This window comes from Aspergillus nidulans, chromosome VIII (genome assembly GCF_000011425.1).
Source record: "Aspergillus nidulans FGSC A4 chromosome VIII".
NCBI classification, from domain to species: Eukaryota; Fungi; Ascomycota; class Eurotiomycetes; order Eurotiales; family Aspergillaceae; genus Aspergillus; species Aspergillus nidulans.
In genome coordinates this window covers 2,166,361-2,181,671 of record NC_066264.1, presented here as the reverse complement: position 1 = coordinate 2,181,671, position 15,311 = coordinate 2,166,361, and the positions used below count along the sequence as shown (strand labels likewise).

The 15,311-nt window shown below is 50.1% G+C and overlaps 5 protein-coding genes across 5 annotated transcripts, besides 2 other annotated features; 3 read left to right on the top strand and 2 right to left on the bottom strand.

Moving 5' to 3' along the window:
- Positions 1–1,993: part of a sequence feature (contig 1.13 2696..249512(-1)) that runs on past the window's edge.
- ANIA_00865 (methyltransferase) lies at positions 52–1,452 on the top strand (the record flags this gene model as incomplete). The annotated part of the gene is made up of 2 exons (XM_653377.1): positions 52–167; positions 312–1,452. The coding sequence occupies 2 exons, from the start codon at positions 52–54 to the stop codon at positions 1,450–1,452; spliced, it is 1,257 nt and encodes a 418-aa protein (XP_658469.1).
- Positions 1,994–15,311: part of a sequence feature (contig 1.14 1606..364334(-1)) that runs on past the window's edge.
- Positions 3,096–5,295, top strand: ANIA_00866 (Hsp70 family protein; the record flags this gene model as incomplete). Its single annotated transcript, XM_653378.1, has 4 exons — positions 3,096–3,497; positions 3,610–4,542; positions 4,593–5,031; positions 5,096–5,295. The coding sequence occupies 4 exons, from the start codon at positions 3,096–3,098 to the stop codon at positions 5,293–5,295; spliced, it is 1,974 nt and encodes a 657-aa protein (XP_658470.1).
- Positions 9,668–11,162, top strand: ANIA_00867 (heme-dependent oxidative N-demethylase family protein). The gene is made up of 3 exons (XM_653379.2): positions 9,668–10,369; positions 10,442–10,564; positions 10,623–11,162. Exons 1-3 carry the CDS (start codon positions 9,810–9,812, stop codon positions 11,038–11,040), a joined length of 1,101 nt encoding a protein of 366 aa, XP_658471.1. The 5' UTR covers positions 9,668–9,809; the 3' UTR covers positions 11,041–11,162.
- Positions 11,688–12,948, bottom strand: ANIA_00868 (acyl-CoA thioesterase; the record flags this gene model as incomplete). Its single annotated transcript, XM_653380.1, has 3 exons — positions 11,688–11,735; positions 11,831–12,778; positions 12,847–12,948. 3 exons carry the CDS (start codon positions 12,946–12,948, stop codon positions 11,688–11,690), a joined length of 1,098 nt encoding a protein of 365 aa, XP_658472.1.
- ANIA_00869 (uncharacterized protein) lies at positions 13,536–14,344 on the bottom strand (the record flags this gene model as incomplete). The annotated part of the gene is made up of 3 exons (XM_653381.1): positions 13,536–13,914; positions 13,986–14,162; positions 14,223–14,344. The coding sequence occupies 3 exons, from the start codon at positions 14,342–14,344 to the stop codon at positions 13,536–13,538; spliced, it is 678 nt and encodes a 225-aa protein (XP_658473.1).

The window sequence follows — 15,311 nt, the reverse complement described above, 5'->3', positions numbered from 1 at the left end:
AATTGATGCCTCTTCGGTTTCTCCTTCGTCTGCATGTCTTCATCCCTCGATATGGCCTCGACATACCCTGACCAGTCCGAGGAAACTCGGAGCTGGGCTGGGGATTTTGACCCATTGGGTGAAGAAAGTGAACGGAAGGTTCTCTTCTCAGCTTTCGATTCATTCATGTAGGTAGATAGAGTCTGGACATCAAGGTATTTGGATACCTGCCACTTCTGTTTTTCGGATACGAGACCGAAAGTCGACCATTACTCTTGCCTCTTTTCAATTAAATAACAAAGTAAAGCAAGTTGCTAACAAATCACTAACAGGCAATATCGAAGAAGCGCACACTTGAACACCACACACCGGCGGCGCCAGGCGTTCTACGCCCTCCCAACGAAGCACTGGCAGATGCTTGCAGAACCGCCTTTCTCACTCCTGGATAACTTTAACAAAGTTGACGATGCCATTGACGCGAACGCCGATATCGCAGATGCCATTATCGGGACGGGCCTCAAATCATTTGGTCTTCCCGAGCAACCCGACCCATCGAATCCGTTGCAGAATTGGCGTGGAGTTGCGAATTCTGCTGATATCAACAAGGCTCACTCTACGATCAGGCAGTTTTATCGAGACTGGAGTGCAGAGGGCCAAGCTGAGCGGGAGGCATGCTATATTCCTGTATTAAGGGATTTGGACCTCGAATTCCCCGACAAACTGGAACGGGAGGAGTTTGTTAAGGTTCTTGTCCCCGGAGCTGGACTGGGGAGATTGGTGTTTGAGATCTGCCGGGCCGGGTTTGCCGCTGAAGGTAATGAAATCTCCTACCATCAGTTACTGGCAAGCAGTTGGGTCTTGAATCACACCGAGGGCGCTCAGCGTCATGCGCTGTACCCGTTCGCGCTACATTTCTCAAATATACTGTCTAGAGAGCAGCAGCTACGCAAAGTCATGATCCCCGATGTACATCCTGCGACTGCGATGCTGGAGGCGCAAGCTAGCGGTACACCGTTTGGGACGATGAGCATGTCCGCTGCTGATTTTGTCGTCCTGTACAGCAGTCCGTCTCAGACGGATGCCTTTGACGCCGTTGCAACTGTTTTTTTCATCGACACCGCCCCTAACCTTATTCGGTACATTGAGGCGGTCAGGAACTGCCTGAAGTCAAACGGGATTTGGATCAACGTCGGACCACTGCTCTGGCACTTTGAAGACGGCCACCAGCGCACCCGCAGCGGAGATGGGAGCTCCAGCCGCGATGGCGGTGATAGCCAGGGCATCGGAGAGCCAGGGAACGTCGAATTGACCGAGGAAGAAGTTTTTCTTCTCATCGAACGCATGGGGTTTAAGATTGAGAAAGTCGAGGCCGTGGAGGAGCGGGTAGAATGCGGCTACATCCAGGACCCCAACAGCATGCTCCGCTCCTTATACCGGCCATCACATTGGATTGCACGGAAACTCAAGAATTGAGATTGCTCTAATCCAGAACAAACAATGATCCCCAGTCCAGAGTCAGCAATCAAACAAAAATAGAAACGAGCGAGTCTGCCTTGCTGTGTGGTAAGAAAAGTTCTGTAACCGTATGTATGATTCACTGTACCCGCGAGATCGGCGGTACAGCCTTCAGCCGCAGTCTAACAAAGGAACCCACAATTCACGGGGATGCTCTGGTCGGCGCAGGGCTTAGCGGGCGCGGCTGGGTTGGGCGATTTCTTTGGCCGCAGTGCATGGTTCCATGGGATTTTTGGCCAGGAACGACGAGAATAGAAACAGAAGCAGCCATCACTTGGTGGCTGGGGACAATGTAGTTGGAGGTTTTGCATCACGAATTCTTGCAGTCCATACAGATAAACAGGAATCACCAGAAATTCTCCCTGCCCTTTTTTTACGTTGTTTTCTGTTTGGCCGATCATCTTCCGAGCGCAAGCGGGACTTTGATCCCTTAAAAGTCTCAGCGAATTGGTAACTGTAGAACGTTTAGCCGCTATTCAGCTCTCTCAAGTCTCGAACTCTTGGTTGGGCTGGTGCCATGGGGCGCTGCCGCGTCTAACGGTGCTATGTGTATTGTACGGTACCTTCCATTACGGTTGACACTCAATGACCCTGGCCTGCAGTGACTAGTTATCATTTTCGTGCCTTCTAAATACCTCCCGCTATAGCTTTCATTTAGAAAGTATAAAGCATTCAAAAGCAGAAAGGCCGCTACCTGTTTATACTCCTGTTGTTGTCGTTGTCGTTGTTGTTCTCGTCGCCGTTGGTGGTGGTATTGTCCATTGCTCTGTTGTATGAGCAAGGACCCCGAATGCATTTTGTTCCCTCGTATCTGGCAGCATCATTGATCTCCCTCGTCTCTCATCTTTCATTTCAATCAGGAAAGGCGCCCGCATCTTTCCCATTATTATACGAGATAGGTTGGCATTAATAAGCAGCTTCCTCTTCCTGCGCGCTGTTCCAGTTAGTCGCCAGTTTGCCCAGTCCTCCGATACCCGTCAGCCTCAAAGCAGAATCTCAACACAAGGTACATTCTTCTGGGTCCCTTCGCTCTTCTCCCCCGGCCCTCTTCTCTCTAATCTCTCCGTTCGGTAGTTTCAGTTCTCTGGTTCTTTCTCCTCTCGTTCAGGCAGGATCGATCTAGATTGAGCTGGCCTACTACCGTCTGCTCTAAGCGTTGCATCTCAATAATAATCTGACAATACACCAATTCACTGCGACTGTGCTCAGGCACTGCCTCCTTCCATACGAGTTCCACACGCACTAGCCCTGTCGCTCTTTTCAGCTTTATTCCGCTCATCACCTTCCCCTCCCTCTTCTTCTTCCTTCTCTTCGCTCTCCTCTCCCCGTCTCTCTGTTCGATCCTTTCGGCTCTGGCCATTCACATGGACCTGATGAGCTCACGATTCAAGTCGTTCAGCTGGAAGCGAAACAAGCAACAACAGAGTAGCGTCACCTCATTATCTCCAGTTCAGTCCATCAACACTCCCTCGACCCGAACTCTTGTCTCACCGACACCGCAGCCTGCGCCCCCAGCGTCTGTTCCCGCTCCCGCCCTTTCGACAACCTCCGCCAGTTCCCCCCCTTCCGGTCACACCTCGTCCTCCACAAGCAGTCTCCCAATGAATAACCCGAATCAACTGGGACAGCCGCCCAGCTACACCTATAATAATGTCGCTGGTCGGCCGACCAGTCCTATGCCCCCCGGCAACCAGCCGCAGATGCCGCATCCACTTAACACCAACATGCCTTATCCAGGACAACAAACCTTGGGCGCTCCGCCAGTCTACGGTATGCAGCAGCCGGTAATGGGTCGAGGGCTACCCTCGTCGCAAGTCCCTTACGGGGCTCGGAACCCCGCCCACGAAGTCGAGGGTGCGGGGCGAAGTAAGGCTTCGCTAATTGTTGGAATTGATTTTGGCACAACATTCTCCGGTGTCGCATTTGCTTTCGCGACGAACAACGAGGCGCGAGAGGATATCATTACCGAATGGCCTGGAGCTGGCACTCACACCAAACAAAAGGTGGGTCTCTTCTTCCTTCCCCCACCACAGTTGTGGCGAGGGCACCCCGGAGTCGATAATCTGGAACTATCATGTTGAACCATGAAACTAATCTTCTGATTTTCTAAACTAGATCCCAACTGTCTTGTACTATGACCAATACCAAGAAGTAGTGGGTTGGGGACCAGACATTGCAAATGCGCTGGCTCCCACCGGCTACCCAAAGCAAGGGGTGCAGAAAGTTGAATGGTTCAAGCTTCAGCTGATGCTTTCCGGTAACACATACATCGACCCCATCAACTTGCCGCCTCTTCCGCCAGGAAAGTCGGAGATTGATGTGGCGGCCGACTACCTCTTTAAGTTACGACAGGCAATGCGCTCCCAGTTACAGAAAACACTCGGTGAGGTATTTACGAGAGAAGAGCGTAACATCAAGTACTATCTCACAGTGCCCGCAATCTGGAACGATGCAGGCAAGGCAGCGACTCGTGCAGCGGCTCTGCAAGCTGGTTTCTTGCGAGACGAAAACGACAATCGCCTGACTTTGATCTCAGAACCGGAAGCTGCTGCGCTCTTCTGCGCCAAAACTGGCTTACTAAATCTCAAAGTTGGCGATGCTATTTTGATCGTCGACTGCGGTGGCGGTACGGTAGATTTGATTGCGTACGAGGTTGAAGAAGAGCAGCCATTCAGCGTTGCTGAATGTACTGCTGGATCCGGTGATTCATGTGGCTCTACGGCCCTGAACCGAAACTTCAGTAATATCCTCCGCGCTAAAATTCGAAAGATGAAGCTGCCCGATGGGTCTCGAACAGCTGGGAAGGTGTATGCCAAATGTATTATGGATTTCGAGAACCGAATCAAGGCCGACTTTCGAAACAATGGTCAAAAATGGGCGGTGGACGTCGGCATTGAGGCGGACTTCCCTGATGCTGGAATCGAGGAAGGATACATGACATTCACCAATGAGGAGATTCTTCAGTGTTTCGAGCCCGTCGTCAACCGTATCCTCGAGTTGGTGCGTAACCAGATTATCGCCATCCAAGCGCAAAACCGGAATTTACAGGTATGTGTTCGATCCCGAGATGAATACTCTGGAGTCTAACCGAGTCGCAGAACGTGCTCGTAGTTGGTGGATTCGGTGCGTCCGAGTACCTCTTCCAGCAGATCAAGCTTCACGTACCGCCACAGTATCAGTCTAAGGTCGTCCGACCTATGGACTCTGTCGCTGCAATCGTCAAAGGCGCCGTGACAGCGGGTATCACAGAACGAGTGGTCACTCACCGTGTTGCACGTCGACACTATCTGATGGCCACTCTCCAGCCCTTCAAGGAAGGATACCACCCCGAGCAGTACCGGGTTCCCAGTCTTGATGGCCGTGACCGTTGCAAGTACACCCGGCAAATATTCGTACAGAAGGGCGAGAGAGTTAAAATTGGCGAGCCGGTCAAGGTCAGTTTTTTCCGCCAGGTTGCCCCCGGAGCAACCCTCATGTATGAGGATATCTTGTACGCCTGTGACGAGGACGTTTGTCCCGAGTACACCAAGGATCCGCGTAAGTACCAGCTCCTCTCCCAATTTGCTAGGTAGAAACTTGCACTAACGGGCCATCGCTGCAGGTATCAAGGAGGTCGTGACTCTGACATCAGATCTGTCACGCAAGAATCTCGAGACCGACTTTGAGCGCATGGATACCCCCCAAGGCACTTTCTACCGTGTATACTTTGACATCTATCTCACACTCGACGGGAGTGAGTTCAGTGCCGAGCTGGTCTGCCAGGGCGAGGTCATGGGACGATGCCGCGCAAAGTTCAGATAAGCCAACTTTGCGCCCCAAAAAAAAATCAAGTTTCAGGATCAGCGAACAAAAACAAAGAGATGTTTCCACATGGGGCCCCTTTTCATCTCTTCCTCCATTTCGTTCTCATTTGGGCGAAGAAAGAAAGATGCGGTGAAGACCGCAAAAGGTGGCATCCAGCTGTCCCAGTTATAACTCAAGACTAAATCCCCCATACAGTGCACGAGTTTGTTTGTCTGGTCAGCCATACCGCACTGACGGCGTTTGAGTTTTGCTATATTTAAAACTTTTAACATCTGTGGATACCAGCGGTACCATTCTTGAGCACCATTCTTATCTGTTCTTTTCCCACCATCCCCCCTTTTCACCAATCTCCCTTTGGTTTTGTTTACCTCGAATTCCATGTCAAGTTCCTTCAGCAAAGCCAAGCCAAGCCTCTAGCTCTCTCCTGTCTGTCTCACCTTCCCATTAGTGGCGGGGGTAGAGATGGTATTCAAATTTTATATTTTCCTATCTAGCTTTCCCTCCGTCTATCATCCATCCCCTGGCTGGCGGATTCATTGACGATTTTTTTTATTCTTTTTTTTATTCTTTTCCTTTTCCTTTTTTTTTTGCTTTTTCATTTCTGGATACCTTTGCCTACCTAGTTAGGTTAACCGCCATACAGTTATACCTCTTACATAGCTATGATCACCGTCTCATGATATCATTCACTTTCCTATATGTTTGTTTGCTTCATCCGGTCTTTTAGGGAGTCCTTCGTTCAACGCATTGATAGATACAAAGGCAGATAGCTTGACGAAACTACTGAAAGTACAGTATACCGATGCGGAATGGTCACTTATTTGTATAGAAAAACCCGTGAGGTCCGCTCAACGTACGGAGTAAGCTGAGCACATCTGTCGGCTGCTGTCAAGATCAAAGTCGATCGATGGGAATCTGGTCGTGCAATGGATCAGTAGACGTGTCCACGGACGGAAAATTGTGTAGAATGGATAGATTGACATATGGATGTTGCAGCCAAATCGAATAGCAATTTAAGCGTAACTTAGCCTTATTATTGGAAGGCAACCGAGACAGGGCACTCCTGCACTCCATGTTAGACCTCTGGATTACTGAGCACTTCGAAATTGAAGATTCCTACCGTTTCCGCAAACACGGTTTGGCGGTACTCGCCGTATTTCCATCCCGACGATCAAAGGTGACGAATGCATCGCGGAAGGAAGTAAGAAAAAGAAAAGAGAGCCTTCTGCAGCTCTGATGAAAGCTTCTGAGTGGCTAAACTATGGGATATAATCTTGACCCAGAGCCTTGTTTTAGACTGCCATTTTGCTTTTATTGCTCCTTTGGTGCGGTCGAATTGGTTTATATTGTGAGTTGCCTTTTCATTTATTTTTCACAGAGCTGTGGCACTAGTATAGCCAGGGACTACTAGCCTATGCCTGTAACGATGTAGCATGGCCTACATCTGCTCGGGAAGGAGTAACGCCGATGGGGTAAGTATAGGCACTTCAGATTCTGTACTCTGCTCCATATTCACTCTTCCGCAGCCTTCGATCTCTGATGTATTATCTTGCCATATGCACGTGGGTCAAAAACCTGGTCTGTGACTCCGGTCGGCTCACACTGACCTCACAGACAAGGCAGGTGGAAGGAGAGTAAGCAGTCTGACACATTCCACATGGCCTCAACCTGCAGATACCCAGGCATCCACTTTCGAGGAAGAACCCCCTGTCGATTCAAGGGCACAGCCACAGCCTCCCGTCGATTGTCTCGTGTCGTGCAAGAGTCCCATAGGCTCGAGGCGCAAATGCGGAGAAGAATCCTTGCAATTGCATCACCTCGCATCAGCTCAAGGAGGCGCGTCCGTGCTGAGAGATCCTTGCTCAGCTCCCTCAGATCTGATTGGATTCCGAAGCCGGGCAAAGGACGACAGCCTGGTGCTTGCCCCTTCGTGAGTTATATCTCGTACCACCGCTTAAGCCAAACTAACCCAACATGAGAAAGAGCCCGTGTGTCTGCCAGTGCTCTGGAGTAGTGCCGTTTGGCTGCAGAGCTGTAAATCCCCCTGCCCTACTCGATCACATCGAACCTAGAGGTGTGTTCCGTGCGCATTGAGGGGCTGAGCGAGTAAATCGCGGGGTCATGTCGGCTCAGTTTGACCTGGATCCATGTACAGATACTCGATTGTATCAATCATTGACGTGGTTGTTACCAATGGCCGTCCACCTCGGAGCAGGTGGTCGTGCCCGTGACCATTGGCTTGACAAGTTTAGCTGTCCAAAAGCAACGTGACAGATGGCAAGGCCGGGCAAATACTTCCTCGGAGGATTTGTGTCCCTTCGCGCCTGGCTACGGTGAGAAAGGAAATCATGCTAGCAACGAATGAGAGATCGGCGAAAAGGGCCTGGCTAGTTCTAAGAAGTGCTTCAGAGAATAGTGGAAAGCGCTAAACAAGCCAAAGCTCCCCGTTAAGATTCCGGGAAAAAGGAATAGACGCTAATTCAGACTGATTCCATGGCACGGGAATCGGGAAACACTTGAAAAGGAGCCCGACAGGAAGGAGAGTGTAGAAAGCCGATCAAGGACCGGCAAACAACGGACATGGAAAAAGTAAGCAAAAAAAGAAATATGCCACCGAAAAACTGGTAGCCATCTTGCTATCCTGACACCGCCAGATCGAAAGAATGATCATGAAAGAGATTGATTGTCATTCGGACATGCTTTGTACCCGCTTCTCCATAATATCGAGCGGCAAGCGCGCTTCCGGGATATGGGGCGGTTGCAGCGCAAAAACCCCAGCTGGACCAAGCGGCTTAGTAGGGGGCCGAGTACATGTAAACTGGCACAGCTGAATTCTGGGTCGATCATCGGATTCATTCTTCTTCACTAGACTTGTCGACCTTCCGTTTCTCTGAGTAAAAGTCAATTGTAAATCCTCGGCACAATATGTTTGGAGGGCTCCATAGAACGTGCGAGACCAGGCCTATTACCTACTGGTCTGCGCGCTAATTCGTTGGATCCTTTTATAGCGTTGCATCTCTCTAGTTTGATACGGCATTAGGAGTCAACATGCCTGTGCACAGCAATCGGTGAAAAAGCATCACTCGCCTGCAAGGACACCTCATAGTACGTCAGTCTTGACTCCAGACCGTCCCCACGAACTTAGTCCTTTGCGGATCACGATAGTGTCAGCAACGCCGAGACACTGTACTGGCCAGTGGTTGGGCCCGGAATAATCAGGCATCCCCACAGGACGCTTGAAAATCGATGCCCTCCGTATGGAGCGATGTATGAAGGATGTCTTTCCTCAGTCTCTTGTTCTCCGTTTGCGGCAAGGGGCGCGTACCTACCAGAGCACTTCTCGTGCCGTCTGACAACGGGTGTATTACTGTTGAGGCTGGTGACCGTCAAAGCCCCAGTTTCGGTTGGCCCACGCAACATCCCACGCTCTCTGGGGGAGCTCCTGTTGCACAAGGGTAAGATGATGTATGATCTTCAGCAAATCTCAATGTGAATATTGCTCAGGTGTCATGAAACGAACGCCTCCAAATTGCCCTGGTGCGCTATTTTCAATTTCTCGTAATTCGGTGAGCAACAGTCTCCCACCTTTTGCTTCTTTAGTATTCATTCGACTTGGTATTGTCGCTTTGTTGCCCCTTGTTTTAGACGTCATTATCGGAGAAAAGCAGAGTTAAGAGCTTGAATTCCACAGAAACGGAACCGCAGGAACCTGTGAGACAGGGAAATTCAATAATAATTCGTTTAGTGTCTCGAGCCTGGCCACAGCTCACGAGGTCTGTCATGAATCGGTGCGCACGGACGAATACGCGAGAGCTCGCCTGACGATTTGAATTGCTGCTTCCATAGTGGCTGCTGCGCTTCCCCATAATTAGTACTATATCAGGTTAGCCTCGTACATCCATGTTAACATTGCGACCCATAGCACGGTTGTAGCGGTAGTGACGACTTAGCTACAGTAGCTTTGCGGATCTAGGGCCAGAATGAACCTGCGGCACTGTTTGGGACATCCCGCCCACTAAGAATCCAGAACCTAGAGGATCCTGCAACCAACCCCCCAAGGCTCCTACAATTAACCCCAAAAGCCTGGTGGATCTCGATCGACCTGACAAGCTGAGAAACTCTGCTCGATCATGTGGATGCTGTCAGGTCCATTTTCTTTTTTGGGGCGGCGAATTGCGGCTTTTGCGGGGAAATGTAGAGCGTATCAGAGTTCAACCAGGCACCCTGAATCCGGAATGTTGAGGTCCAAACTATAGCTAATCGTATGACCCAAGTGATGATCTTTGCCCAAGGCCGGGGGTTCGATTATAATTGGAGCCATTGCCCTCATCGGAGGAGAGAAAGTTTCGCCATGTTGAGCAGTTTCTTTTTTTTGTCTGCCAGGTCTGAGTTGTGGAGTTTTGAAGAAGTGTGAGAGAGCTTGGAAGTTTCTTGGAGCTTTGCTTCCTTTTTCTTTTTTATTTCTTTGCATTTGGCTTTCTCTGTATCATCACATCTTCTGCAAGGAGGAAATGAAGACGCTGGCATCAGTTGGTCTTGCAATCCTGTTGCTTACCTTCCTCGCTCTCAGGGTCAGGAAAGAGATTCCATCATGGCTTGCGGCTACAAAACGCATTGCACAAAGTGCCGGTTGCAATGACATCAACCGAATGGCCCCTTACCCAGCCCAGCCCATTAAAGGGAGGGATAGGTATCGGGTCATGATGGATGTCCGAAAGCTGGATGTTGAGAATTGGCTTACGTTGGACAAAAACTATATGGATGAGCATGTTGTCAGGAGCCAGTTGCTTGCACGAGAGAAACAAAAAGTCCTTCAGTGCCTACCGGAGTCGTACGAAGCGTGCCTTGAGGCGTTAGAGGAGGTGGTCGAGTTTCTGACGCAACGCTTTTCGAACATGTTCGATATGAAGAGACACGGCGAGGAGACGACAGTGTACAATAAAGTTACGGGCGAAACATTTGTTTTCGGCGGAGGAAGAAATGAGCAGATGGATCCTCTGGAAATCGCCGTGAGATTGACTATGGAGGACCTCAGCATCCTAATGAAGAACGAAGACGGAGAGTATTACCTGTGAGTGAACACCACTGGGATTGGGATTTTCCACAGAGAAACCAGAAAAACCATGCTAACTTTGACTTGCAGGGCTGCGAGCGCAAGTCTCTTCCCTGTTGGCTGGACAGTAGCAGAGCGCATTGGGTGGACAATCTCTCAGCTGCACAACCCAGTCCCATTATGGCACCAGCAAGTAGCCAACTCGGTTAGCAAGTAAGTCAAGCCATAAGGAATGAAGGACGAATCGTTATACTAACACGTCATGAACTAGGTTTCTCTGCCGCCTCACACCTGAATCGCCCATGGAACGATCCAACTACTTTGTGGAAGTGAAACGACCAGACGAGAATCTGTTTGAGATCTTGTACCGTCCCACCACGTTATCCGAGGACAACCCAGATCCATCTCCGCAGGATATTGTAGTCCGGCGTGAACGGCAGACTTTTCGCAGACTCCCTCGGACAGGCGCAATCGTATTTGGAGTCAAGACGTTCCTAACGACGCTTGATGAGCTCCCAATGCAGGAGCTGGAGAATTTGGCGAGAGAGGTGAAGAGCTGGCCGGAACATGTGGGTGAATATAAGGGCAGGGAGATCTGGGGAGCAAAAGCTCTTGAGTTCTGTGAAAAGAGACGCCAGCAACAGATATGGCAGCAGCAGGAGAAGAACGGCGAGAAAATGGAGGTCTGACTAGTTCACGTTAGGGAGATGGAAGAAAGGCGTGAGGAAGGGTGGGAACCTGGGAGGAAGCAGCGGGAAAAGGCGTTCCATCATCATTTGCATTTTCCCTGGGGTTACAAGTTGCTTTCCTTGTTTCTGTTCTCGGGTCATGCAAAATCGGGCGGGCGGCTTTCTGATTCCAAAAGCAATCAACTTGCGTGCATTGTTCTGCCTTTTCAGTTGTCTTTAATCATTGTCATTGTTTAGCCTGCGATTGTCTTCTGCGAGTGTCTTCGGTGAGTGGGATGAGTTAAGTATGCATGCACATATGGCGAGGGGATATCGGCCTGCTGAAGGGTATTTGCTTGAATTGCTTCTACGGTTATATTCAGAATATTTAGTCTGTAACATATGACATGGCTAAAGTGCGGCGAAGTGGTAGGCTTTCGTATGTACATAGTAATCTAAGCCTGTACTATGGTCGATGTTTCTGAGGAAACCAAGAGAATATATATCTATGCAGAAAGGAAAAGCGACGAAGAAGTGAAGGCAGTTAAGTAATCAGCGCTGTGACCTGGACTGTGATCTGGACTCCTGTCAAGTGTAAGAGTACAGTCAGAAGACCAAAAAGAAGATATAATGCAATGTGAATATGAATCAACAGTCGTACATCTTTCCTACATCTTTGCGCGAACCAGCTCGTCCTGTTTCAGCCTCACAACCCCCTGTAAGTTTGAATATCAGCCAGCTGAACACTGCAGAAGCGGAAGTACATGGATGCGCATCCATCCAAAGCTAAGTAAGAAAGAAGGGAACATACCTCCTGCGTGCATGTGGCGATCAAAGTCCCGTCTTTAGCCCAAATCTTCTGCAGGACAAGGCCCCTCCCCTCACCGGCCCAAGGACTCTCCATCTCTGTGAGCATCCACTCATCCGCGCGGAATTTCCACGGGTTATGGAAATAAATTGAGTGATCGAGGCTAACCATCATCCCAATCTCCTTGTGGTCTTCCCTCTTCTTCCGTTGCTCGAGCTTACTAAGAGCACCTTCTAGCCGGCGCTGTAGATCCGCTGCTTCTTCCTCCTTGAGCTCTTTCAGAGCCCGCACGATGTCGTCGTCATCAAGATCGGATGGGTTCTTCAGAGCCTTTAGAGCCCTTTGCAGCTCTGCGGCGGACGAGAATCGCGGGATCTCATGAACCCGAGAGACGGTGCCGATAAAGAAGCTGTCTGTGATATATGCGAGAGCAGATAGGTGGGCATGTTGGGCACCGGCATCAGAGATCCTCCCTTTACAACGCACCCAGCGTCTGACCCTCTTGTCTTCGGGTTTGGACGCACGATTAACTATTTCATCCCGGACTGATTCAAACGGCCCGCCGCCATGCGGGTTGAATCGTGATTCAGCAGACTTCGGTAGACTTGGAGGGGGAGCAGAGGGCATTGACGAAGCGTGCTCGAGCTTCTTTTTTCCACCACTGTTTGCTTTGCTGAAACTCAGGGTGGTTGTAAAGATGGGCCGGCCGCGCTGCCTTGCCTGGACTGTTCGTGTGATAAAGCTTCTCCCATCACGGACTCGTTCGACGTGGTAGAGAATTGGGATCTCAGAATCGCCGGCGAGGACAAAGTAGCAGTGCATGCTGTGGACTGCGAAGTCGGCGGGGACGGTCCGCATTGCGGCTGACAGACACTGCGCGATGGCGGCTCCGCCGTAAATACCTCGGGCACCGGGAGGATGCCAGAGAGGACGGGTATTTGTGAAGACATCCTGTTGGTGACGACGAACCGCATAGTTAGAGGGCGTGAGATTATGTAGAGTGAGGGATTATGACTGACAGGTCCAATGTCAAGCACCGGCGTTAGCTCCAACACGTTTTCGATCTGCGCCTTCGAGGGGTCCAGCTGCGGAGGTTCGAAGAGCGTCACCCTTTTCGCCATCTTCGATTACAGCGGTCAGATATTATGTCGCAAGGGCTAGTATGGCATCAAGTGAGTTCTAAAGATGATCGGACAGTTATTTGGAGAGTGAATTTAGAGAGTAATCCTGAGATTCTCAGAGATACCGAAGGTGCCTTCACGCGCTACTTGACCCACGGCTAGCCCCATTACGGTAATAGCCGAGGTGCTTTCTGAGCCGAGTCAATACTAAGCCTCGACCGGAAATAATGCCAGAAAAAGGACAAAGGGCAACCTTAGTAATGAGTTAGAGGGAGGGACAATAATGCTAATCTAGGTATTCTTCAATAAATACAATAAGCAAACCAAGCTCAGACGCAGCACACTACATGTGAAATACAAAAGGTTTCTCTTTCATTAGTAATCAGGGTATTACCTCCTCTGTTAGTCGTGCGAGGATGATTCCAGTATATAGTGGATATATATATATGCGTGTCATAGCAGGTCGTTCCTCCTTGTCGCAAGGCGAAGGTATAATCTGAGAATACTCCCGTGTTCGTAGAGCTGATCAGAAGGGTCTCAACGTCCGGCCCATCTCACCCATTACGTCGTGCATAGCCTCTGACAATTCAGCTCCAATATCCTCCGTCCTCATGTGGCGGAGGTAGGAATGAGTTGACCCGGTCAGGGTGGTTGACCCGATAGGTTTTCTGTACCGCCCTCGGACTTAATGATTTCCTCGAGGAGTTCTGCTCCAAAAGACGCTGTAATTGCTGTCGTTGCATCTCCTCGTCCGTCAATAGAATCGTTCCACCATGTGAGTTTCCGGCATTCGTTCTGTTGGCGTCGTGTGAGTAAAGCCAGAGCGCACCAAGGGCATACATAAACGCAGCCGCAGTGGAGAGACCTAGGCTCAAGATTTCCAAGAGATGCAGAGGAAGTAAGTCCCGACATAGGATATTGATAAGGACGTTGAATAACGCTAGGGCATTACATATCACGCCAGGGCTGTGAGAGTCGTCAAATTAGCACATGAGCGTCGCCTAGTTCGCAGTCAATAACCGGATAGGCAAACATACACGAGCAGCCATTGAATCAGGAGCATTCGCTCATTGAAGTGAAACAGGAACAGGACGAGTGAAGACGAGTACGCAAGTCCGATCAGGACAGACGCGACAACAACTGCGGCCGTCCTGTTGGCATGAGCAGCGCTGGGGTTCTCTGCGTCCCCGAAGGCCAGGGGCATCACCAGGAACCTTGGAAATGGGGGTTGTCAGTGAATTGTGTCTCAACGAGCACGGGGGTTTGCTGTATACCCAACAAGTGCTGAGTGAGAAGACGCTAGAGCCAGACCTCTCCAGGATGAGCCTTGTCCAGGCGGTTGCCTGGCTGGCTGACCTGGCGAGCCAATCTCATGATAATGAGAAACTGTCGCCATGATGGAACGGACGAGCACTCAAGCGGGGAATGTTGGGGAAACGATGTTTTGCGCAGTGTCCCTCCGGCGTCAGATATTGATCGACAGTAACAGCCTATGTGCACGGATGGGCTAGAAATTAGAGACGGGTCCGAATACGAAGAGCGCGACCGCGAATGAACGAATGGAACTCGCGGCGCAGGACAAGAAAGGCTTAGAAATAAATCGTCAACATGTTCCCCAAATCCACTCAGTCAAAAGAAAACCAGTTTCGAAAAGCAAAGGCGATTTCGAGGAGATGGTGTCGAAGGATCAGAAGGAAAGCTGAGCTGCTGAAAGGAAGAGGAGGCCCAGCTGGATCTTCAATGACTAGGCCAGCCGCACTATATTTTAATCAACAGCAAGGTTGTTGATCCATCGTGGCAGCAAACAACATTCATTCTTTTCACTGGCCAACAGTAAGACATTGCATTCCCGAGGCCTTTTTCTTAAACGTGGCGCTCAGCTGGGGACTCTGGAATAGATCTTACCTCTACGCAGACTCAAGAGCCCGACTCGAGTCCTCGTGCAACGTCGATCGGGATCTAGGCAGAAAGGCCTAATGCACATCATTCCTGTTTCGTTTGTCATTTTTGTGTAGCTTGGGTTGGCCTAACACGTACAGTGACAGACTGGCCAAGATTGTTACTAACCAGACATTATAAGGAAGCGACTATCCTGCCCATATTAAATGCGAAATCATTTAAGGATATACTGCCTTGTCCTCTGGATATCATCTAATAAAACCCCAGGCCTTTGTATCTTTCGTTCGCTTATTTTACCGTAACAAGGCAGTTCCCCAGACCTCGAAACATGGTCTATCCCAGCCTATTTATATGCACCCCGGCCCTTGCTTCCTTATGCTTGATAGTACTGGCACAGATTGAAAGAGGCAGGCGGATTGTTCCCTGCCTTCGAGTCTTCATGGTATGTTTCAGGGTCTTTCGAA

Bases quoted from the DNA above. Each gene is read 5' to 3' on its own strand.
- ANIA_00867 (XM_653379.2), top strand. From the start codon at position 9,810: ATGAAGACGCTGGCATCAGTTGGTCTTGCAATCCTGTTGCTTACCTTC. The intron at 10,370-10,441 runs GTGAGTGAACAC...TTTGACTTGCAG, and splicing joins GAAGACGGAGAGTATTACCT to GGCTGCGAGCGCAAGTCTCT. The intron at 10,565-10,622 runs GTAAGTCAAGCC...GTCATGAACTAG, and splicing joins GTAGCCAACTCGGTTAGCAA to GTTTCTCTGCCGCCTCACAC.